We start from the raw sequence: 26,458 nt of genomic DNA, 5'->3' as shown, positions 1-26,458 counted from the left end.
GGAAAATAAAAAAAGAAACAATATTAGGAAAGCAACAATGTAGAATAACAGTAGGAAACATTTAAAATGATGCTCATCAGAATGCAGGAAAAATATATTCCACTGAAAGGAAAGAGCAAACTAAGTGTAATATAATTAATAATGTGATTCCACACTTGAAAAAATATATGTGAATAACAGAGTTAGAAAAGATGCATGAAGAATATGAAAATATTCAAAGAGAAGTAAAAAGTAACAATTAGGAAGGCCAAATTGAACCATGAAATTGATTTATTGAGAAACAAAAGACAAAACAGGACAATATTTAATTGAGCTGTTAAGGGATAGACAGAATAGTATCACAGATAATGAGAAGTGTCCCAAATATTAAATAATTACTTTCCTTTGGTTTTTACCAGGCAGCTTGAACAGATAGCCATGACATTGGATGATGAGATGAGCAATAAGTGCATTTAAAATAAAGAAAAGGCATGTATTCAATAAATGAAACCATCATGAAGAAGATAAAACTCCTCATTTGGGAAGATTGCATTCATACACTTTAAACCATCTAAAGAACTAATATTAAAGGCATCCTATTATTATGAATATCTAGTTCATGATTCATATGTTTTAGAATATACCCTCAGTTTTAGAACATAGCTTGTTCTAAGAACTTAAGTTCTATCTATAGAAAATGAGTTAATTGCAATGTAAACAAGCTGGAAGATTATTACATTTAAAAGATCATAATAGAAGAGGTGGAGCTATACAACATCAGTTGGGGAAACATAAACAATGTACAACTGAATTAAAAGAAGAAACAGAAAATGCAAGTAGAAAGGGGAACAGGAAGGGGAAACTGAGAAGACAAAAATTGGACCTAGTGTCTGGAAACCATAACTTTTGAGAAGGGTGAAATTGGTTGAGACTATATAAAGGAACACAGAGTCATCATGTAGTTGTTGCAGTTTGGGACTGGCGTATACAGTTTGCAACTCACTGAGAAATGATAGCCAAAGTAAATTACAATTACATTGACCTGGACTGTAAGCAGAACTTAATGACGCACCATGTTGAATTTGGGTGAGGCTTTATCTCAGTTTGAATTCTGTGAGGGAACAGAAGCTGGAAGATTGCCTAATTTGAAACTCATGGAATAATCTACAGTGTCTCACAAAGTGGCAAAGTAAAGCAATCAGTTAAATTAACTCTAATCGGAAGTCTATTAGAACAAGGGTATGAGGTATCTACATCAAGAGATAGCAAGTTAAAATTTTACCCCTTATAGTAAATGAGAATTGGTCACCAGAAGACTGTGACATAGTTAAGGATGATTCTTGTAGAAATAAATAACTTTAAGATTATTTATAAGAAAATGCTTGGGGGAAACAAGGATTAAACCTAAGACCTAAGCCTTGCATATGAGGGTATAAATTATAGTGTTAACTCAATCTCATTTGCTTTGTTTAATTTGTTCTGTATACAATAAAGGGTGTGTTTTGTTTAAAAATAATGTAACGTCTTGTGATGTAGTTTTATTGGTTAAAACATGTTCAGATTTCTCTTCAAATGTTCATAGTCCCTAATTGGATTTTAATACTATGTGTATTTAATAATTTGTTAGAACAAATGTTGGCGCCATAAAACTGAGAGACAGCTGATGTAATTCCTATATTTAGGATGGCTAACAGAACATGCAATGCATTATTGATCACAAAGATTAATATTGATAGTGAGAAGAACATTGGAATCTCTACTAAAGGGCAGAATAGAAGAATATTTAGAAACGAAAAAAGGCAATCAACATGTTTTTGTGCTGTATATCCTCTGCAATCATATAAAACTCTCTTCAAATTGTTCTAATCATGGTTTTTGCTTGAAATATTTTACTGACCACAATGTAGAAATTCTCAGAACAGTATTATAACATAAAGTGAATTTAATTGAAGTTTGTTTATAATATCAAATTAATGGGCCCTACTAGGCCCTACTAGAACAGCATAGGTAAGCTGAACAGGTAGCAGATAAAGTTCAATGCAGAATAATATGGGAATCACCACCACCTGCAAGTTCTCCTATCCACTCATCATCCTGCCTTGGAAATTTATTGCTGTTCTCTGAGTGTTACTGGGTCAAAGGCCTGGAACACCTTCCTGAAAAGCATTGTGGGTGTGCCTATACTAAATGGACTGCATCAGTTTAAGAAGGCAGCTCACCATGACCTTCTGCCAACTAAGGATGGGCAATAAATGCTGGCCCAACCAGTAACACCTATATCTTGTGAATGAATAAAAATAAAGTTACAGCTTTGAATAAAGAACAGTGAAAATGGAAATATATTATAAATGGAGTTGGGGATCAAAAATATCTATCGAGATGTGCAAGATTTGGATTGGTGAGATTGCAGGTCAGAAACATGAAGACAAAAGAGGCTTTGGATTTGGTATAATTTTATAACTCAGGGAGCTTTGTAAATAGTTGAAAAGAAATGATGAGAAAAAAAGAACTGGATTATAATAAATCTCCCATTAAAGGACCAGCGTCAATATCGATCTAATGAAGAGTGGTCTTCTATTCCATAGTTTGGATAAAAATTATTTAATGCCTGGTCCATTCTTTGTAATTAACCCGGCTTTATACGGTTATACACATTTACTCAGTTATTTAAGCTTCCAAATATTGAATATTATATCACAATTTAGCAATAATATTATTTGTACAGTTTTTATCTCATCGATACTTGGTACACCAAATTTGTCAAATCTGAAGTTTCCGTACGGATATAATTTGATATTACATCTAAGGCAATATACCCATGAACATATTCAGCATTATATTCTACACTGCTATTCTGGAGATGGCTCATAGCTTTAGTATGAATAGAAACATCTCTCAAAGAAATGGTCTGGGGATGTTCTGATGTTCCTCCGAGCTTTTACTATCAGAATAAAGCGCCGTTTACGGTATGATTAGCCAAGAATCATAAATGAGCAGGGTCATGTGGTTTCGCCTGTGTGCATTTTCATGGTTGCAATCCCACCAACAAAGCAGGATCTGAGATTAACTGCGCTTTAAACGTTACCGGTTTCGATGCTGAAAGCCTGATAAATATCGGGGAGGGGAGTGAAAGGCTGAAACATCTTTTGTACAAACATCTCAAGCGCCTGGAAGCTGCGTAAATCCCCCCCGGGGGGTGCGCGTACGTCGGGGGCATTAGGGCGGGTTTTGGCATCTAAATCTTTGCATCTGAATCTCTTGATGTGGTTATGTTTTCATTCTTCGTGGCGCGATATTTCTTTCGAAACGTAGCCAGCGCACTGGGCGATTTGAGTGGGCGACTGCCGAAGATGATGCGACCTTTAAAAGGCAGCAGGATCGCGGAAGGAGTTTCGGAAAGGTAAGGCTTGCTGCCGATGGGCTTCTTTGTGTAGTGCCGGGGATGGTTTCTTGTTGGGACCGCAGCCAGTCGGCAGCACACAGGCACGGACAGTAATGAAACTTCAAGCTTTTATTTCCCTTCTCATGCAGTCAAATGGGTATCAATTGATGACAGACGTATTTGTGCTGAAGTGTGAAATTATAAATAGGAATATCCTCCCTTTGTAACGGAACTGTCCACAGAAGTTACCTCCACCTGCAGCGCTAAGTTAGGCATCATGCCAGTGATCATTCATCCCATCATTCGGGAGTGGCGCGTTTTCATTCGGCCAGACCTTTCTTCAAACACCTCTCTCTCTTTGTCTGCCTGATTTATGCCGTTTTGGGATGCCGCATGTTCTCTCTGGTTTTATGGAGATACCATTTCTGTCTTGTTTCATCCAGCTGCATATTGGCTGCGAGGGAGGGTCATGGGCTGCCACTAAACCCTCCCCAGCCAACCCGTGAGATAAACGTTAACACGGTCTCTTATCGCTTCCTGGCTCTGACTGTACACACTGGCGGTGGGCTCCTTACTCACCGCACCGAGAGATATTAACATGCAGGTTGTGAAGCTCCAACGTAACATCTCAACTCCCCCGCCCCCGAGCATCTTATTCTCATTAAAGAGATAAAACGGTCACTCGCCGTGAGAAGATCTCAGAGGAATGTTGCTCATTCTGAAATGGCTCTAGATTTACTGTCCATTGAATATGAGCGGTCGATTAATCTACTGCGCGACACAGAATGAAAGGGGAATAAATTGATACAAGATGCGAGCAGCAGAAAGAGAGCATACTGTCCACCAAACCATTTTATATTGATAAAGTTTCCACCCACTTCAAGAACATATACCACGTTAAATCTGTATTGTAAGCACGTGATATTGACAATTACACAACAACAGGACATATTTGCATTGCTAACATCTCAGTTGCCGGGGAAACAGTAAACCGAGAGACCGATGTAAGAAATCGTTTATTGTGATAAGATAGAGTTTTTGATTAAAATATTCCTGGTAAAATCACACCCCTATTCTCCCTTGACTGCTGGAATCATGCATGAATACAACAATTTAGACATTGGAATCTATACAGTGTAATTAAAATTTCGTAACGATATTTGTGATAGTTAAATGCTACATGTCAGCAATCTTGAACGATTAATGCAGTAATTAAATGGTTGTCACGAGAAAAATAATATGTGCTGATTTTGTGCATTTCATCAAAAGATTCGGGGTGCCATGAGAGTTTGCCATTTGTAATGGAGTAGCAAAAGCTTATGCCTTTATTTCACAAGGTACTTATGTACATCCTCAGGCTCATACCTTACAGCCATTGAGATACTTCTGAAATGTTTCACCTGCAATTATGATGTCAGATTTAGATACAAACAGGTTGAATAAATGGTAATGAGATGAAAGAGCAGTTAAACAGGCCACAACAACACTGTGAAGAGCATCCCACCCAGATCCACTCTGTAACCCTGCAACTCCCATGGCTAATCCACCCAGCCTGCACATCCCTGGACACCATGGACAATTTAGCATGACCAATCCACCTAACCTGCACATCTTTGGACTGTGGGAGGAAACTGGAGACAACAGAAAAATGTGCATACTCCATACAGACAGTCACCCAAGGGTGAAATCAAAGCCAGGTCCCTGGCGCTGTGAGGTTGAGCTAACATGCCACCATTTGAGGATGCTGATTAAGGAATAGTGTCATGACTCTCTGCAATCCTTCAAAACAAAAATGCTTTGAGCTTTTACGTCCACCTAAAAAAAAGCAGATAAGCCTTCAACTTAACATCTCACCTGAAAGCCAACACTTCCAACAATGCATCAGATCTCATTTCTGCATTGGCCATCACAGGACTACAATGGTTTGATGTGCCCAAGATTTGGAGTAAGACTTGAATCCACAACCTTTTGGCGTGAGGGGAATGTGTCATACACAGCAAAGCTGACACTAAACAGTATGCTGATAGATGAGTTTTTCCATTAAGTTGAAGTGTTTGTGTGTAATTTATCTTTTTTGTTCAGTATTGCCAGAATCTCTTTAGTAAAGGCATTGGGCCATCGGTTTGGTTACAGGATGGATCCCAGTGAATGGGAGGTACCAGGAGAAAATAGAGATCATGTGTACCTCTACAAAAGTTTCATATTCTCAGAAAATCTTTTTGCATTTTAAAGAAGAAGACACATGAATATATATTGGATCTGTTACTGTTTAGTAGTTAAATAATCTATTAGTCTGTTAAGTTTTCCAGCAAATTCATACCAATTCTTCTTTCTTTTGTTTGTAATTTAACTTTAGGGTAAGAATAGAGCATGTATTTCTTAAAGCTGATTAGTGTAACCATTCGAATTACATCTAGAACACAGCATCTTATACTTGCCTTTAAATAAGATAAAAGTTAGGGTTTGGGCTATCTCCTTGATATATTTGAAGAGGGTTTGGTCTGGTCCATAACATCACTTCCTGCCTCCATGGTCATTTTGTATCTGGTATGTCCATTGTGTGGAGGGATCACAGAATGAAACCTATCATCCCCTCAATATGTTCTGGCAGTGGCCACTCTATGCCCCACAGAGGAGCACATGTCTCCACACTATCAATGCAGTCAGCACTCACTGATTAACCAGAATCTGTCTGCCTTTCTTAGGCAGTCCCCAATCCCAATTGCCATTCTTTAAGGACAGTGTATGATTGAGGCACCCTGTCTCTGATGCCCACTACTGATGGTGCAACTGTGGCTATTGAGGTGCCTGTCCCCTGTTGGTCTTGTAGCCCTTGAGGGCCAACCAAATTCCTTAACAGGATTCTCGAGCCTTCGGTCCCTGCTTAATTTGCTATTAACAGCAACATTCTACCCAGATTCCACCTACAATTAAAACAGGTACACCTACCATTTTAAGCCCTGGTAGTGGGACATCTGAGGTTTCAACAAAGTTCAGCCTCTCATCAAACATGACATAAAAGATTGCAGAACAATTTAAATTATTTTTATGTTTATATGAAAACACTGGTTTTTCTGAAAATAAGTATTTTTAGTAATTAAGAGGTCCCTCACCACTACACCGGAGTAATTTCTTAGAAAATATATTCAAGTTTCAGGAGTGGGGCAGAAATCAAAAATCTTATGATACAGAGAGATGAGCACCACCACTTAACTAAGGTTGAATTTCTTGATAAGTGAATGGGTGCAAGATTGGAGGAAGGGTTGGCCCCAAATCGGCTCTATTCCTGTACTATTGAATGTAGGGTGTTTTACCATCATTACATTAAGGTGAGTAAAACTTTCCACAGGGTAGTCCTAACAGTAGGCAGTTACAAGGAGATGTTGCATCTGGCCAGTTTTGGGGAATGACAAAATTAACAATATTAAGGGTAAAAAAGAATGAAGTGAGTAATGTGCAATGCACAACATAATTTTCTTAGTGTTAAGAATTTGGACATGGAAGAATTGAAAGGTAGGAGTTATAGTTCATTATTGGATAATGTAAGTTTAATAGCATAAATCTAACACACATGGAGAACATTTGGGTATGGTGGAAATAAATATACTATGACCTTCTTGCAAGCACAAAAGATGCATGTTATAAATAAACTGTTTAAAATATATACATTCACAGCACAAAAGGATGCTACTCATTTCATTATGTACAAACCGATCAACAAAGATCTAACTAAGCTAATCCCATTTTCTAGCTTTCCCCCAAAGCCCTTGAGGCTGTAGTGGAGCAAATGAACATTTAAATACTGATTAAATGTTATGAGAGTTTTGGCTCAACAAAACTTTCAGGCAGTGAGCTTGAGACTCTCAGGATCCTCATCAAAAAAAAACTCCACTCTTATCCTTTTACCTCTTACCAATCTATGCCCTTTTTTATTGACTCTTCCATTAATGGATAAGAGTGCTTTCCTATTTACTGTATCTATGCCCCTTATTATTTTTTACTCCTCTATCAAGTCCCCTCTCAACTATTGCTGTTCCAAGAAAAACAACCCTAAAGTATCCCATCTTTCCTCATAGCTAAGCCCCTCCAGCCCAGACAATATATTGGTAAATCTCCTCTGCACCCTTTCTAGTACAATCACTTCCTTCCTGTAATGTGGTGACTCACATTCTGTCAGATTAGACTTTGATCTAGAAGAGTAAATGTGTTGAAAACAAAATTACAAAAGGTAGTGACCACATGGTCAGCAAATGAGAGAGAGAGTAAGAAACCTACACTGCTAAGTGACACAGCAGTGAATCTGCACAGTGATATGAAGGTATAGGTGTGTACTGTACTTTTAAGAGAGAGAGGAAGCTAGCAAAGACTGACTGAAAGCACAGAGACTGCTGAACAATTTTAAAAATGTAACATTTAGTTGAAACAAATAGCTGGAGTTGCATTGCCATGGAACAAAAGCAAATTCAAATTTGGCCAATTGGTTTAAATTATGCCCCAGATACCAAAATCCAATCGAATTTGAATTTTACTGTTTGGGATGACATCAAACCAATCAAATCATCCAATGTTTTGGGGTATAAAACCAGAAATTTTGGACAGTTAGGGGGAGAACTGCAAAGGGCACCAACAAGTACAGACTGCTAGCCAAATAGCTCTCTGAAAGGGAACTGTCTATAAGAAACGTTATGCAGCAGAAGATCGAAGAAGAGACAACCCAGAAAAATACAGAGCAAAATCTATAAAGGAGAATCAACAAAGCTGACTGGTTTTGACTAATTTGTTTGGAAATCTTAATCAGTTTTTTTTAACAGATCAGTATTATACAGTGAGAGATAAAAGATAGCTTAAAGAGAAAGGAGTTGTAAATAGTTGTTGTTTGAATGTTCTGTGTTGGACTTGAAGAATAAAACTGTTAATTTTTACTTTAAATAGTGACATCTAAGATAGTTCTTTGCCTATTGAAATTTAATAAATTATGCCGTGACGTAAGTTTCTCTGTGTGTCAGGTTTAAATTAGCAGAGGGGTTTATCCTATGTCATAACAACAGTTACTGCCCTTGCTGTTTGACTTCATGTATCTCTGGACCTCAGAGTGCATTTAGGAAAAATTAACAAACAGTGAAATTCACAGCTGACCTGTGTGGGAGAGCTCACAGCACAGGAACAGATATGTGCATTGTTTTTAAATGTAACCAATTTAGAACTCCAACTTTTAGATCTGGTCTATCTATTTTAAATCTAATAGAATTATGGTCGCTGGCCCCAAAGTGCTCTCCCACTGATACCTCAGTCACCTGTCCTGTCTTATTTCCCAAGAGTAGATCAAGCTTTGCACCTTCTCTAGTAGGTACATCCACATACTGAATCAGAAAATTTTCTTGTTCACATTTAACAAATTCCTCTCCATCTAAACCATTAACACTATGGCAGTCCCAGTCTATGTTTGGAAAGTTAAAATCCCCTACCATAATCACCCTATTATTCTTACAGATAGCTGAGATCTCCTTACAAATTTGTTTCTCAATTTCCCTCTGACTATTAGGGGGTCTATAATATAATCCTAATAATGTGATCATCTCTTTCTTGTTTCTCAATTCCACCCAAATAACCTCCCTGGATGTATTTCCAGGAATATTCTCCCTCAGTACAGCTGTAATGCTATCCCTTATCAACCCCCCTCCCCACCCCTCCCCCCCACTCGCTTTCCTCCTCCCTTTCTGTCCTTCCTGTAACATTTGTATCCTGGGACATTAAGCTGCCAGTCCTGTCCATTCCTGAGTCATGTTTCTGTAATTGCTATGATATCCCAGTGCCATGTTCCTAACCATGCCCTGAGTTCATCTGCCTTCCCTGTTAGGCCATACACCAGCTTCTCAGCCATGCATTCATCTGCTCTATCCTCCTATTCCTGCCCTCACTAGCTTGTAGTACCGGGAGTAGTCCAGATATTACTACCCTTGAGGACCTCCTTTTTAAATTCCTGCCTAACTCTCTGTAATCTCCCTTCAGAATCTCAACCTTTTCCCTTCCTATGTCGTTGGTTCCAATGTGTACAATGACTTCTTGCTGGCACCTCTCCCGCTTGAGAACATTCTGCGCCATCTCTGAGATATCCTTGATCCTGGCACAAGGGAAGCAACACACCAGTCTGATTTTTCACTGCTGGCCACAGAAACGTCTCTCTGTACCTCGGACTAGAGAGTCCCCTAACACAATTGATCTCTTGGAACCTGGCGTATCACTTATTGCATTAGAGCCAGTCTCAATACCAGAAACTTGGTTGTTTGTGCTACATTCCCCTGTGAATCGATCACCCCCTTCATTTTCCAAAACAGCATACTTGTTTGAAATAGGGAGAGCCACAGAAGACTCCTGCACGAACTGCCTACCTCTCTTACCTTTCTTGGAGTTAACCCATATGTGTGACTGTATCTGCAACTTTTCACCCTTCCTATAACTGCCATCCATCATATACTGTTGCTGTTGCAAATTCTTCATTGCCTCTAACTGTCTCTCTAACCATTCCATTTGATCTGATAAGATTCACAACCAATCACATTTATTGCAGATATAATCCACAGTTACTCGTAAACTCTCCTTAAACTCCCACATCTGACAAGAAGCACATCCTCAAGGCCATTTTTGCTCCTTCACAATCTACAGACCCAGAAAATAACACCGTCTTATTCCTTTACAAAACAATTCTCCAGGTAAAATTAATAGTTATGGCATATATTTAAAGTTTAATCAAGAGACGTATCTCAAAAACATATAATCAAGAAAGAACCCACTCTACTGACTACTGCAGACGTTCTGTAGGTCCCACTTAAAAACTATTCACTTATCTGTTTCTGTGCTGTGACTTCACCCAAACAGTTCCTCCAAGATCAGTTGTGAATTTCAGTGTTTGTTAATTTTCCCAGATGCATTCCGATGTCCAGCAATACATGAATTCAACAGCAAAGGCAGTAACTGTACAAGTTCACTATGGTGTCAGTTTCTTTCTCTCTCTCTCTTTCTCTCCTGCACTGACCTGACCATATGCTCCTTTGTCTGTACCTCTCCCTTTTTAAAACTGCTGTTGTTTTGACTTTTTTTCTCTCCAAAGTTCCAAAACAATGCAATTGCTGCTCCTGGAATTCAAGGAAATCAACTCCAACACCTAAAATATCTCAAGAAAGGAGCAGCTGTTACAGCCAGAAAGTTTTCCCGTCCTCCATCTTAGATTACCCAGTTAGAGGCAATAAGTAATTTACAAGAGCTGGGGGGTGTGATGGTTGGCAGTTATAGGCTGGGAGAAAAGCCACCATTTCAGTCTGGTAAATGGGTTAACCCCAGGAAAGGTAGGAGGGGTAGGCAGGTAGTGCAGGAGTATTCTGTAGCATTCCCCATCTCAAACAAGTAAGCTGTTTTGGAAAATGTAGGGAGTGATGGACTCTCGGGAATGCAGCATGAACAGCCAAGTTTCTGGTATTGCAACTGGCTCTAATGTAATGAGGGGTACATCGGGTTCCAAGCGATTGATTGTGATAGGGGACTTCTAGTCAGAGGCACAGACAGATGTTTCTGTGCCAGGCAGTAAAAAAAATCAGAATGGTGTGTTGCTTCCCTGGTGGCAGGATCAAGGATATCTCAGAGTGGGTGCAGAATGCTCTTAAAGGGGAGAGGGGCCAGGAGGAGGTCATTGTACACGTTGGAAATAACAACATAGGAAGGGCAAAGGCTAAGAGTCTGAAGGGAGAATACAGAAAGTTAGGCAGAAATTTTAAAAAGGAGGTCCTCGAGGGTAGTAATATCTCGATTACTCCTGGTGCTATGAGCTAGCGAGGGTACAAACCAGAGGATAGAGCAGATGAATGCATGGCTGAGGAGCTGGTGCAGGGGAGAAGGGTTCACCTTTTTGGACCATTGGAATTTCTTTTGGGGTAGAGGTGACCTGTAAAAGAAGGACAGATTGCATCTGAATTGGAAGAGCACTAATATACTAAGATCTCATGGAATACACAGAGAACTAACCATTTGGATACAGACCTGGCTCGATGGTAGAAGACAGAGGGTGGTGGGAGTGGGTTGCTTTTGAGACTGGAGGCATGTGACCAGTGGAGTGCCACAAGGATTAGTGCTGAGTTTACTACTTTTCGTCATTAATATAAATGATTTGGATGTGAACATAGGAGGTATAGTTAGTAAGTTTGCAGATGATACCAAAATTGGAGGAGTAGTGGACCTTGAATAAGGTTACCTCAGATTACAACAGGATCTTGATTAGATGGGCTAATTGGTTGAGGAGTGGCAGATGGAGTTTAATTTAGATAAATGTGAGGTGCTACATTTTGGGAAAGCAAACCAGAGCAGGATCTATACACTTAATGGTAAGGTCCTAAACAAAGAGATCTTGGAATGCAGGTTCATAGTTGCTTGAAAGTAGAGTCACATGTAATTAGGATAATGAAGACAGTGTTTGGTATGCTTTCCTTTAATGATCAGAGTATTGCGTTTAGGAGTTGGGAGGTCATGTTGCAGCTGTGCAGGATGTTAGTTAGACCACTTTTGGAATATTGCACGCAATTCTGGTCTCCTTCCTATTGGAAGGATGTTGTGAAACTTGAAAGGGTTCAGAAAAGCTTTACAAGGATGTTGCCAAGGTTGGAGGATTTAAGCTATAGGGAGACACTGAATAGGCTGGGGCTGTTTTCCCTGGAGCGTCGGAGGCTGAGGGGTGACCTAATAGAGTTTATAAAATCATGAGGGGCATGGATAGGGTAAATAGACAAAATCTCTTCCCTGGGGTGGAGGAGTCCAGAACAAGAGGGCATTGGTTTAGGGTGAGAGGGGAAAGACATAAAAGGGTCCTGAGGGGCAACTTTTCCACATAGCGGGTGGTGAGTGTATAGAATGAGCTGCCAGAGGAAGTGGTGGAGGCTGGTACAATTGCAGCATTTAAAAGGTATCTGGATGGGTATATGAATAAGAAGGGTTTAGAGCGGTATGGGCCAAATGCTGGCAAACGTGACTAAATTTGGTTGAGATATTGTGGGCGGCACGGTAGCACAGTGGTTAGCACTGCTGCTTCACAGCGCCAGAGACCCGGGTTCAATTCCCGCCTCAGGCGACTCTCTGTGTGGAGTTTGCACATTCTCCCCGTGTCTGCGTGGGTTTCCTCCGGGTGCTCCGGTTTCCTCCCACAATCCAAAAATGTGCAGGTCAAGTGAATTGGCCATGCTAAATTGCCCGTAGTGTTAGGTGAAGGGGTAAATGTAGGAGAATGGGTCTGGGTGGGTTACGCTTCGGCGGGTCGGTGTGGACTTGTTGGGCCGAAGGGCCTGTTTCCACACTGTAAGTAATCTAATCTAATCTAATCTAATCTAATATCTGGTCGGCATGGACGAGTTGTACTGAAGGGTCTGTTTTGCTGCTGTAAAATTGATGATTCTATGATTGATATGTGCAGAGCAGTAGACTTGATCTCTATGTAAGGCATTCGGCAAGGTTCCTCACGGGAGACTGATTAACAAGGTTAGATCTCATGGTTTACAGTGTGAACTAGCCATTTGGATACAGAACTGGCTCGAAGGTGGAAGACAGAGGGTGGTGGTAGAGGGTTGTTTTTCAGACTGGAGGCCTGTGACCAGTGGAGTGCCACAAGGATCGGTGCTGGGTCCTCTACTTTTCATAATTTATATAAATGATTTGGATGTGAGCATAAGAGGTATAGTTAGTAAGTTTGCAGTTGACACCAAAATTGGAGATGTAATGGACAGCGAAGAGGGTTACCTCAGATTACAACAGGATCTTGATCAGATGGGACAATGGGCTGAGAAGTGACAGATGGAGCTTAATTCAGATAAATGCGAGGTGCTGCATTTTGGGAAAGCAAATCTTAGCAGGACTTATACACTTAATGGTAAGGTCCTTGGGAGTGTTGCTGAACAAAGAGACCTTGGGGTGCAGGTTCGTAGCTCCTTGAAAGTGGAGTTGCAGGTAGATAGGATAGTGAAGAAGGCGTTTGGTATGCTTTCCTTTATTGGTCAGAGTATTGAGTACAGCAGTTGGGAGGTCATGTTGCAGCTGTACAGGACATTGATTAGGCCACTTTTGGAATATTGCACACAATTCTGTTCTCCTTCCTATCGGAAGGATGTTGTGAAACTTGAAAGGGTTCAAAAAAGATTTACAAAGATATTGCCAGGGTTGGAGGATTTAAGCTATAGGGAGAGGCAGAATAGCTGGGGCTGGAGTGTCGGAGGCTGAGGGGTGACTTTATAGAGTTTATAAAATCATGAGGGGCATGGACGGATAAATAGACAAGGTCTTTTCCTCAGGGTGGGGGAGTCCAGAAATAGAGGGCATTGGTTTAGGATGAGTGGGAAAGATATAAAAGGGACCTTAGGGACAACTTTTTCATGCAGAAGGTGGTTTGTATATGGAATGAACTGCCAGAGAAAATGGTGGAGGTTGATACAATTACAGCATTTAAAAGGCATCTGGATGTGTATATGAACAGGAAGCATTTAGAGGGATATGGGCCAAGTGCTGGCAAATGAGACTAAATGGACAAGTTGGAATGAAGGGTCTGTTTCCATGCTGTACATCTCTATGACTCTATGACTCTAAAAGGAGATAAAGGTGTACATAGATATGAATATATGAATCAGGAGCAGGAGTAGGCTTGCACCTGTTCTGCATTTGATAAGATCATGGCTGATTTGATTGTAGGATCAACTGTGTTTGACCATCTATCTTCTATAACCCTTTTTTCTTTTGTCGATCAACAGTCTCTCTAACCCAGCCATAAATATATTGAATGATCATGCTTCCTCTGTTGACTAAGAAAGAATATTCCACAGACAAAAATACAAGAAGAAGTAAATGTGATATTTATAGGAAGTGCGTGTTATATACAAGGTTTTCGATATGGATATTGAAACTTCTTTTAAAAGTTAGATATGTTTTTGTTTATCTACAATTATTCTATTCTGTGACTTTTATTTTTAGTCTGTATAATTCAATTATTCGTACCTGTGTGTGAAAGAACGTAGGAACGGGGTAGGCCACACAGCCTGCGCCTTTTCTACCTGAGATCACCGCTGATCTGCAACCTAATTCCATGTACCCAGCTTTGCCTCAAATATCTTAATAATCCTAGAAAACAAAAATCTACAAATTTAAAATTAACAATTAATCTAGAATCAAGTGCCATGTGCAGAGGAGAGTTCCAAACTTGAACAATCTCTGCAATGAAGAACTATTTCCTAATTTCACTCACATATGGTCAGGTTCCAATTTTAAAAATTCTGTTCTTTAGTTCTACACTCCCCACTGGAAGGAAATCTATCCAGTCAGTCTCATGATAGAGTCATAAACTCATGGAGTTATACAGCACTGAAATAGACCCTTTAGTCCATGCCAAACAGATATCCTAAACTGATCTAGTCTCATTTAGTAGCACTTGGCCCATATCCCTCTAAACCCTTTATATTCAATAACCCATCCAGATGCCTTTTAACTGTTTTAATTGAATCAGTATCCACCAGTTCCTCTGGCAGCTCTTTCCATACACGCACCACCCTCTGCATGAAAAAAATTTCCCCTTTAATATAAAACCCAGGATTCCATTGTCATTTTTGATTATTTTACCATACATGCTCATGAGATATTAGCTATCTGTATATCTGGACAATGCTCCCCACCCCCGATCTCCCTCTATGCAAGTCTACTGATTTTAGCTTTTCACCATTGTAAGTATTTGAAATCCAGAGTGGATTACCCTACTGTTTCCTACATCAACATCTATTTTATAATTTTACACTTCCATCTATTCCACTAATAATATTACCTATGTTATTGTCAACTGTACAACAGCAGATTTGGTTATATGGATTTCTACCTAATCATCTAATGCATGTTTATGAATAGCTGAGGCCCAAACAAAGATCCTTGCATGACGCCACTGCACATCCTGATAATTAGATTACTTGTCTATTATCCTCACTCTCTATCTCCTTCTGCTCAGTCAATTTTTTAATCAGGTCAATAGTTTTCCTCAGTTTTATGGACTTCAACTTGAAAAAACAGCCTATTATGAAGGGCTTATTCAAATGCCTTCTAGACGTCTGTGCAACTAACCTCTCCAGACAGGTGTCCACCAGTTTAATCATGTCTTCAAAAGATTCAATGAGGTATATCAAATAAAACATAGGTTTACAAACCAATCTGGTTATTTCTGATAAGCCGAACATTTGAAAGGTGTACAGTCACCCTAGATTTAAATAGCAATTTTCCAACAGCATATTTATGCTAACTTGTCTTAAGCATTCTGGTTTCTCTTAAAACTGACATTCTACAAAATTTATCAGACAATAAAATATAAAATAGCCATCATTCTGCTCATCCTCGCTGAATCCCCCACTTTCAACATCCTTGGGATTGCCATTGGCCAGAAACTTAACTGGACTCGCAATACAAATATAATCGCTACAAGGGCAGGTCAGAGGCTAGGAATACTGCAACACATAACACACCTTCTAATATTCCCAAAACCTGTCCATCATCTTCAAGGCAAAGCCATGAGTGTGATGAAATACTCCACACTTGCCTGGATGGGTGCAGCTGCAACAATGCTCAAGAAGCTTGACGTCATCCAGGAAGAACCAGCCTGCTTGATTGGCACAACATCCACAAGCACCCATTCCCTCCAGCACTGATGCTCAGGAGCAGCAGTGTGTACTATCTACAAGATACACTGCAGAACTTCACTATAGATTCTCAGGCAGCATCTTCCAAACCCATGACCACTTCCATTTAGAAGGACAAAGGCAGCGGATACACGGGAACATCACCACATGCATTTTCCCCCAAGCCACTCACCATCCTGACTTAGAAATATATATTCTTTTACTGTCACTGGATCAAAATCCTTGAATTCCCTCCCTAAAAGCTTTGTGGATCAACCTACAGCACATAAACAGCAGCAGTTCAAGAAGGCAGCTCACCGTCACTTTCTCAAGGGCAACTGCAGGTGTGCACTAGATGCTGCCCCCCCTGACTCCATCATAAGAGTGAATAAAAGAATGTTACCTTATGCTGCTTCACTATTCCTAGTGTTTTAAAACTCCAGTAACAAATTAAAGAATTCTTCCTTTGTCATTCTTTGTAGTGAATTCATAAGCCTATCACTTCTGCTTGTGTTCCAATTTTGTGACAAAATTTTTTCTGCAAAGAATATTAACAGTGGCATAATATTGCATTTAGTAAAAGCACAATTTTTATTTCTTACTGTCATTTTTCATAAAGATTGATCTTGAGGTTTTATCATGGAATGTGATCTCAAAAATTTGCATATCATGTTTTTGGCTCTGACTTTTAGTTGTGTGACTGACGAGCATTTTGAGGTAGAGTTGGGGTAATACAAGCATCCAAGCTACATCTGCCTAAAGCTTTAAAACAATGAATTCTAGCAGAATTATGCTTTTTGGCAAATTCTTCAGAAAATGAGTTTTTTTGACAGCTGATGGATAGCAGAGAGAAAAAAACCATAACTAAAAATCAAGCAAAAATTTTATCTGAATGACGTGTTCATACGTGTAACAGAAATCAGTGAACTTCGTGTTGGAAATAAAATACTTCCTGATGATTATTGAACGTTGCACATTTTCCTTCTAATGATGGTTCTGCTTTATAATTATGTGTGAAAACTACATAATCTTGCATACAAAGCATAACTCATGTATTAGTTCAGGCTTTGTATTCATTTTTGTGAAACATAGAACACAGACAATCTATAGTTATTTTTAAGTAATTCTGTCTTGAGGTAATGTCACTTTAACTATACTGATAGAAACATTCGAATGTAAGCAGTCCCTTGCTGAAGTAAGAACCTGGTGAAATGGCTCAGAATTTCAGTACCCTTGGATTGAATATTCTGTACTTTACCACAAGGATGTATCTCCCTCTGGTCTCTGTTTGCAGCAAAATTATAAACATTTCTCTTATACACGTGTTTTCACCTTTACCAAAAGTGTTAGTTTAAATAAAATCTTCCATCTCACATGGAATATTAAGAAATGTGTAAAAGTCAGATTGGGTCATAAGGCAATGATTTTTGTTCTAATTATTGTTGGTTGCCTATGCTGTGTTATATATTGCTTAGGGATCTTTGAGTCCTAACAAGGAGCAGCTGTTGCTTGGGTTAGCTGAAACAGAGGTCAGACATAACAACAATCCAACTGGGACAAACAGTGTATGCATTAATATTTCCTGCTTACCTTTCATAAGCTCATTGATGTGTAGAACAATCAAAGCAAAGCTCTTGAAGGGCATAAAATAAACACCTTTGTTTCCCTCAAGTAGTAGCGTAATGCTGTTTGAAATTGTACCAAAGAATCTTCCTGTGCTTTTTTAACAGTAACAATGATCTATTTAAGATAATTATAAATTAGTTAATGGGCAGGATTTCCTAGTCCATCAAAAAGGTTAGGAAGTAGGGAATCTGGCAAAATAATATGAACCCAGTTGGGAAGTCTGTTCGTCACAATGCTGCCACAGGAAAAGTTTCCCAACATTGGGGTCAGATGGATTGCCTCCTTGTGAATGGAAGGAGGCAGCCAATTTAAAGAATTACAGGCCAGATTTAGGACTATTGACCCAAGCTGCCAGCATTTTGCTGGTAATTATAAATCCTTGGTCATGTGGGGAGTCACTGACTTCATGCAGTCAGTCTCCTTGTAGCTTTCTGGGAGGCAGTTAGAGCTTGAGACTGTGTGACCCAAAGTGGGGACAGGTATAGACAGGAAAGACCATTCTGTAACCTAGGTGACCATCAGAGGAATCCTGCCTGTCTGGCCTTAAGGGGATTAAATTTTAAAACTTTTTATGCTCCAGTTCAATTGTTGAAGCATTTTTTTGATCCCCATCATCTCTCCGTGTAGCATCAAGAATGCAGAACTGTCGGCCTTCTGATTACATCAACAGCAATAACATCTTATCCATCCTTACTGACGTGATGAACTAGAAGTTGCCAATTAGAACCCAACCTTAGGAAAATTTCTGGGTCAGTCTCATTGAGGATAGTACAGGATGATGACTAACGTTTGGTACCAAAAATAGAGTCCCATAACCTGTGGGCAAATCCAGCCTAATTTATGTCTATTGGTTAAAACTGGAAGGTGGAATATTTTATAAATATGACATTTTGTTCTGATTAAGTTAGATTTTGTAATTCCATTTAATTTGAGTTTCAGTGTGGCTTCACGAAAGGAAAATCATGCTGAACAAATATATTAGAATTTTTTGAGGAGTTAACATGCAGGATAAATAATGAGGAAGCAGTGGATATAATGTACATTAGGATTTTCAGAAGGCGCTTGATAATGTACAACTTAATAAGAGCGAGTTTTGAGAAGATTTGTAGCTAAGGTTGAGGTTCTGGATGTAAGACCCAATACAGCCAACAAGCAAAACTAATGTCATTTGCAAAATACTGTGCAAGATCTGTAACAAACACCACATTGGATAAACAAGCAGAAAACTAGCCACCAGGATACATGAACACCAACTAGCCACAAAACGGCATGACCCTTTCTCACTAGTATCCTTACATACAGATAAGGAAGGACACCACTTCGACTGGGACAACACATCCATCTTAGGGCATGCATGAGAATTCCTAGAAGCATGGCATCCCAACTGGAACTCTATCAACAAATACATGGAGTTAGACCCCATCTAACACCCCCTGAGAAAAAGAACAGGAAATGACGTCACCACAGGAAATGATATCACCAACCCAAAGAAACCCAAACACATAAATAGAAAGCAGGAATCATCTACACTGCTTTGCCTGAGGCCCACTGAAGATGTTACCTAGTAGGGTGACGAAACGTCTGGAACGAACCTTCTGGCTCAGTGAGCAAACCTACTTCCAGAACTTAATAAGAGCCTGTGGTGTTGGTGGTAGTATATTAACATAGATAGAGGATTGATCAAGTAATAGAAAACAGAGTTGGGTTAAGGGAACCTTTTTCAGGATGGCGACTCATAATCAGTGGAGTGCTTCAGAAATCAGTGGTGGGACCCTAGTTATTCATGTTGTATATTAATTGCTTGGATGAGGAAAGTGAAAGCACCACAGTCTGCAGATGACACAAAAGTTAGTGGGAAGATAAATGCTGAGGATGACACAAAGTATCATATAGAGACAGCTTAAACAAGTGGGCAAAGATGGAATATAACATGGGAAAATGTGATGTTATGCACTTTGGCAGGACAAACACAGGAACCAAATATTATTTAAACTGAGAAAGATTGCAGAAAGCTACAGCAGAGAAGAATTTGAGAATCATGTGTTTTAGTCACAAAAGAGCTGGTATACAAGTCCAGCAGGTAATAAGGAGAGATGATGGAACATTGGCAATTTATTTCAAAGGGAGTGATGTATTAAAATAGGGAAGTCTTATTAAGCTAGTCAAGGCATTCGTCATTTTATAGTTAGAAACTGTGAATTGTTTGAGGTCTCTTATTTAAGAAAATATGTACTGGCATTGGAAGCAGTCCTGAAGAAGGGCCTGTGCCCGAAACGTCGAATCTCCTGTTCCCTGGATGCTGCCTGACCTGCTGTGCTGTTCCAGCAATAAAGTTTCAACTTTGATCTCCAGCATCTGCAGACCTCACTTTCTCCTTGGAAGCAGTCCAGACAAGGTTCACTAGGATGATCTTGGGCATTGAGGTACTGTCATATGAGGAGAGGTTGAGTAAATTGGGCCTGTGCTCATTAGATTTACAAGAATGAGAGCAGACCTTATTGAAACATAGTTTGGAGAATTTGTTTCCCCTTTCGGGAAAGTCAAGCACCAGAGGGCATAATCTCAGAGTAAGGGGTCACTATTTAAAACAGAGATGAGGAGGAATTTCTTCCCTCAGTGGGTGGTGAATCTGTAGAATCCTTTGCAGCAGAGTATATTCAATGCTGACATAGAAAGATTTTTAATCAGTAAGAGAATCATGAGTAAGTGGAAAAGGCAGGAAAGTGGAGTTCAGTATGGGTACATTCTGATTGAATGGTGGGATGGACTTGACTGGCTGAATGGCCTACTTCTGCTTGTCCTTCTAATATTGTTATGGTGGTTTAACAGCTTTTCAGACTGGAGGCCTGTGACCAGTGGCGTGCCACAAGGATTGGTGCTGGGTCCACTGCTTGTCATCATTTATATAAATGATTTCAATGTGAACATGGGGGGGTATGGTTAATAAGTAAATTGGAGGTGGAGTGGATAGCGAAGAAGGTTACCTCAGAGTACAACAGGACCTTGATCAGATGGACCAGTGGGCCGAGGAATGGCAGTTGGAGTTTAATTTAGATAAATATGAAGTGCTGCATTTTGGAAAGGCAAATCAGGGAAGGATGGTAAGATCCTGGGGAGTGTTGCTGAGCAATGAGACCTTAGAATGCAGGTTCATAATTCCTTAAAAGTGAAGTTCCAGGTTGACAGGATAGTGAAGAAGGTATATGGTGTGAGGGGAAAGATTTAAAAGGGACATAGTGGGCAACTTTTTTTTACTCAGAGGGTAGTGCATGTACAGAATGAGCTGCTAGAAGAAGTGGTGGAGGCTGGTAAAATTACAATATTTAAAAGGCATCTGGATGGGTATATGAATAGGAAGGGTTTAGAGGGATATGGGCCAAATGCTGGCCAATGGGACTAGATTAATTTGGAATATCTAGCCGGCATGGACGAGTTGGACTGAAGAGTCTGTTTCTGTGCTATACAGCTCTGTGACTCGATAATCTTACAACACAAAGTGGAAATTGAAGAGACGCAGAATACAGAATTTTATAGGGCTCTGAATGACAATGTTTATGGTGAGAAATCTGGAAGAATCTGAAGAGAATTCTAGCAAAGCCTTTCTCAATGTTGGAATCAATAAGTTTCATTTTCCAGCAGAGCATGTTGAGGTGAGATCCTTGGGGGCAGCAAGAGGCATATTAATAGTAATTACTGTCATTATCAGCCTCATTAATACCTAATCCAGCCTCATTAATATGCAGGTTCCTCTTCTACCATACGCCGGACAGAAACTAGATGTTGAGAATTCTTGAAATGGAAGTCAGAGCTTGAACTTGGCAACTCCAGCTTGCCTATTGCCCCTCCAGCTCTCCATCTTGGATACTCAGCATGCTTATCTCATATAATCATGCAGTTGTTGTGGGTATGTTAACCAAGCTGGGAAGTTGGTTTGCAGATGTTTCATCCCTTTTCTAGGCTCCACAGTACTGAGGATGCCACCTAGAAAAGGGATGAAACATCTGCAAACCAACTTCCCAGCTTGGTTAACATACCCACAGCAACTGCATGATTATCTCATGCCATACTCCATGGGCAGTGACTACATGCACTCTATGCCACAGATGTTGGCATCTGACATAGCTTTGCACCATCATAGCCCATCTTCAATCTGCTTACTGTATGATTCTTCACTTTAATGCTGCACTTCAAAGTCCACTGCCTTCTCTCATTGAATACTGCTGCAAGGATGCCTTGCAAACACGGACAGATTCTCACCTTACAGATTGGACCAGACTGCATTTCAGGGCTGCGTGCTACTTTCCTTTTGCTCACACACATTACAATTACTTGGTTGCTCGCAGTCACTCTGCCTTTCCCTGCCTTGTATTGACATACATTGCTTTTCAGGATAGATACAAAGCCAGGCAGCTTGTCGTGGTTGTCAGTATTCACCAGGTAAGGGAGTGGACAGGTCTCAACATTCCAACATGCTACATTAGTGTAATATGCACACCATGCACCGGCAACTGACACAGCAGAGACACTGCATGTGCAGCAACCAAATGGCCATATCTTGAAGTTGGAGGGATCAGTTACATCAAGGAAAAAGCTCTTCAGTCTAGGAATCCCAATGCAGTAACCAAGAGCTGTCTCCAATATATGTCCAGGAGCTCGACCATGGTCAAGGGGCTGCTTGGAGTGGACATGGTCAAGGCCCTCTCCAAATAGGGGGCGAGGAGCCAAAAGCTTGACATCCAACCACCTGTCTTAGCTTTATGTGCCCATTAAAATCAGCCATTTTCTCCAGCACTGTGGTTAAAGGACGGAATGGGTGGAATGAATGTGGGTGGCACAGACATTAGTGCTGTTGCTGGTGGTGGGAAGATGAGAAACAGTCCTGAGTGACTGAATAGGCAGCACAAAGTTCATACAGGGTTACTGATGTGACGAAATTGGGTGGGTGAGAGCAAATGAGAGATGTTGCTGTATGCAATAGTGGAAGTAGTAGAACATGAGCCTCCCTGAGAGATGGGTGCAGTAGCAGAAATAGAGTAATTGTAAAGTAGCAGAGATTAGATGGGAGCACATAACTTGGAAGAGCAATGTAGATCATTGGCATGCTTCCCACAGTGTTGGATTTCCCACCAAACAGCTCAAAACACACTCAGCACTCAGACCAGACTGGCAGGGTCTGGTGTCAAGTCCTCGAGTGGTGGTCTTGTGGATAGCGGATATCTCCCTTCATAAATCAAGATCTTGTAGTCCATGCCTTTAGGACATGACAGCAATTTCCCCTTCTCTGTCAAATCAGCGGCAAATTTCATAAACCATGCAGGATGGTGGTGTACTGTCAGCACTTCTATGAGCTTACAAAGGTTTTTTAAAGGTGGTGCCAGTGCCAAGAATGGCGGTCTATTCTGGGATAGCTCAGCAGTTCTTGTGGTCAAGGTGAGTGGGAGAAACCAGCTAGCATCAGATGAGAGACGTCATAAGCTTGTGGTAAGTAATTAGTGAGGTAGGTTTGGGATGATAGTGCAAGAAAACCTGTTAGTCCTCATTGAGAGAACCAGAGAGAAACTCTCCATGAAAATTGACAAAGTACAGTAAGACTCAGCCCAGCAGATGAGAAACAGAAAGATAGCAAGACAGAATCAAATTAATATCAATAATTTGTCATTTATCTCAAGAGGGTTGGAATATAAAAGCAGCAATGTGCTACTGAGACTTTATAAAGCTCTGGTTAGGCCCGATTTGGAGTACTGTGTCCAGTTTTGGGCCCCACACCTCGGGAGGGACATACTGGCACTGGAGCGTGTCCAGCAGAGATTCACATGGATGATCCCTGGAATGGTAGGTGGTGGGCTTGTGGAATTTATTGCCGCGGAGTGCAGTGGAGGCCGGGACGCTAAATGTCTTCAAGGCAGAGATTGATAAATTCTTGATGTCATAAGGAATTAAGGGCTACGGGGAGAATGCGGGTAAGTCGAGTTGAAATGCCCATCAGCCATGATTAAATGCCGGGTTGGATTCGATGGGCCGAATGGCCTTACTTCCACTCCTATGTCTTATGGTCTTAATAGAAGCTTAGAGACAAAGATGGAGAATTATATTTATATGGGAAGTGAGTAAATGAAATGCAAAGAGAAAAACATTCAATATGTTGTCATAGTGATTACATAGATTATCAATTTTTAATTTTCATCATTTGATTTTAAAACCTGGGACTTTCATGGATATTCTTTAGAAAGGAGAAAAAAGACATTGATTTAAATAGCTATTATAATTATCTGACCACAGGCTGAGGCAAGCTTCATGAAACCATCAATAAAAGAAACTAGTCTGACTTGAAATGCCCATCTTACGTCAAGGGATTGAAACCATTCAAGCTTGAATAAGCTTGTATCTTTGCTTGATCTATACTGTTATGGTAAATTTCTCATGCTGAAGATGAAAGACATCATCTCCAAATATCTAACATGCAGTTTATCCAGACACATGAATACTCAAATGAGATGTATTTGAGGAAACTATTTTTGCCAGATCAGAGGATATGTGACTGGAAGGATGAAGCCTGTTGAGAAAGCAAATCAGACAAATATCTAAATCCTGAGAATTCAAAGATCTTTGCAATATTCATGGCTGTCATTGGTCCAGGAAATTCCTCACGAACTATGGTCTCAGGTTAAAACCTATCAACTCAAAAACATCCGAAGGGGTTTAAACGTATTCCTTTATCCTTCTTCTCCTTTTATATTTGGCATTACCCTTTTTAAACTTTGTGCCTATGTTGTGTGTGCAGGTATGTTTGATGTCATGTCTTTATTACATTTTTTGCGGGTTAGTAACTTAAGAAAACTGTGTAATTGGCTCCTCAATGTTTTTGCTTAATCGATTAATTTTTAATGGGAGAGGGACATAGATGCATGTTAAAAAGAAGTTAAATTTCTTTTTCTATTCAATCAAGGAGGATAACAAGAGGTGAACCAATTCATACCTCCTCACTTAATTGGAGTAAATTAGATTGTCAACCAATACATTCCTACAGGCTAATGACAAAACTGGTGTGCGGAAAGTAAATTGTACCTTCAAAAGCTATTTAAAAGAAAAGCTGCAAAATATGTTTTGTTGATCCTGTAACATTTAAATGCTAATAAGTCCATAACAGGATGAAAAATTAAGGATATTGATCTTTGAAGATTTAAAAACATAAATAGACACTTTGAGGTGAATTTACAATTCAATGTCAGAATGATCGCTATTACAAAACAAGGGGTGAAATATCTAGAGGTGGGAAATTGGGGATGAGAACTAGAATTCCAATAGAACAAAGAGGAACTAGGATTTCTGGAAAGAGAAAAAAGAGAAAGAGGCAGGGGAAAGAACAAGAGTGAAAGAGGCATTAATAGGACAAGAGAGAAAGGTAGAAGCAGAAAGAAGGGAGAGAATTCCAAGAAAAGGAAAGAGAAAGGGAGTTTAAATTTAAGCAACTAAAGCTGAGAAGGAAAAATCATAATGAAAGCAGCTCTCATGAGAGAACCACACCTAGCTCACATTTAATACTGAGATATTTATATTTACCTGTATGATTTCGCAAGTATGCTAACGAGGAAGTGGATTTATTAATGAATTTTGAATCTAAGTTACGATGGAGAAAGAGAATGCTGAATGTGACTGTGTTGTTATCTAAATTTTTGTATTGTTATTTCATACTTACCTTGTAATGTTGAATGCAGACAAAAGGGATAAATATTATTTGTTTTCCTTTCTTGGGGTGGGGAGATGTCATGATAGTGGATTGCAAACACTTGTCCAGGTAACTAGTGGGACAAGATCATACGACACAGAATTTTATACATTTTATCTATTCCTACTTTGGAAATAGAACCAGTCTGATTCTAACCTTATACCTTTAATGCATTTTCTGAGCTGAGATGTCATTTTTTTTAATAAAACTTGAAGTCATCTTGGGAATGTGACTTGAAAGAAGTTCTGGGATTTGCATATTAATGAGTTGAAACCTGCAACCTCATTTTAAGTGATTAAAGACTTAACAGCAATCTAGGTTTGCTCAATACATCACATCAGTTGTTTGATACTTAGATCTTTTACTTTAATTCTGTATCCTATGATCCTGCCCCTGATGAAGGAGCAGCGCTCCAAACACTTGTACTTCCAAATGAACCTGTTGGACTATAACCTGGTGTTATGTGATTTTTAACTTTGCCCACCCAAGTCCAATCTTGTCTAGATGTGCAGTGGTCTTGTAAAGGTGGCAGGGACATAAGTGATGCTGGTCTTTCTGCGATATCCACTCAATGGTAAATTGTTCTGGAAATAATGTGTGGAAAGATGGGACTAGAATTGGATGACAGTAATGCCATATGACAGGTTAGGTAGTTAATCAGGTAATTTTAGTAAGATATGGTAAGCAATCTCACTAGACCTTGAGGCAAAATAAACTAAAAAGCCCAACACAACTGGCACTTAGCCAAAAAAATGTAAGATGCAGCCTCATAACTTGCTTTTCTACTGCCTTTGTAGTATCAGCAAAGCTTTGTTGACTTTGCCTGATAGTATTATAATTTCCTAAATGACTGGATCTTTTGTGTTGGATTCTAAGATATTCCCAATGACATATGTTAGGGTAACTGGCTTGCAAAATTACCAATACATCAGCTATCTGTGTAGCCATTTTTTTGACGACCGTAGGATGCAGACCATCAGGGCCAGGGGACCTACCAGCCTGAAGTTCCATTAGCTTTCCCATTACATTTTCTTTAGCGGTAATAATTTCTGTAAGCTCCTTCCTCCACTT

At 39.8% G+C, this 26,458-nt stretch overlaps 1 protein-coding gene across 1 annotated transcript in view; it reads left to right on the top strand.

Annotated features, from left to right (window-relative positions):
• Nucleotides 1-264: 264 nt before the first annotated feature.
• The window catches only part of LOC122543786 (macoilin-like), a 127,171-nt gene continuing 100,977 nt past the window's right edge, over nt 265-26,458 (top strand). Inside the window, exon 1 of the mRNA XM_043682558.1 lies at nt 265-3,379. Within this exon, the coding sequence (XP_043538493.1) occupies nt 3,249-3,379 (131 nt within the window). The 5' untranslated portion in view covers nt 265-3,248. The remainder of the gene's footprint in view (nt 3,380-26,458) is intronic.

This window comes from Chiloscyllium plagiosum, chromosome 3, assembly GCF_004010195.1.
Source record: "Chiloscyllium plagiosum isolate BGI_BamShark_2017 chromosome 3, ASM401019v2, whole genome shotgun sequence".
NCBI lineage: Eukaryota > Metazoa > Chordata > Chondrichthyes > Orectolobiformes > Hemiscylliidae > Chiloscyllium > Chiloscyllium plagiosum.
The sequence above is the reverse complement of the archived record's forward strand: the minus strand, read 5'-3'. Positions and strand labels throughout refer to the sequence as shown.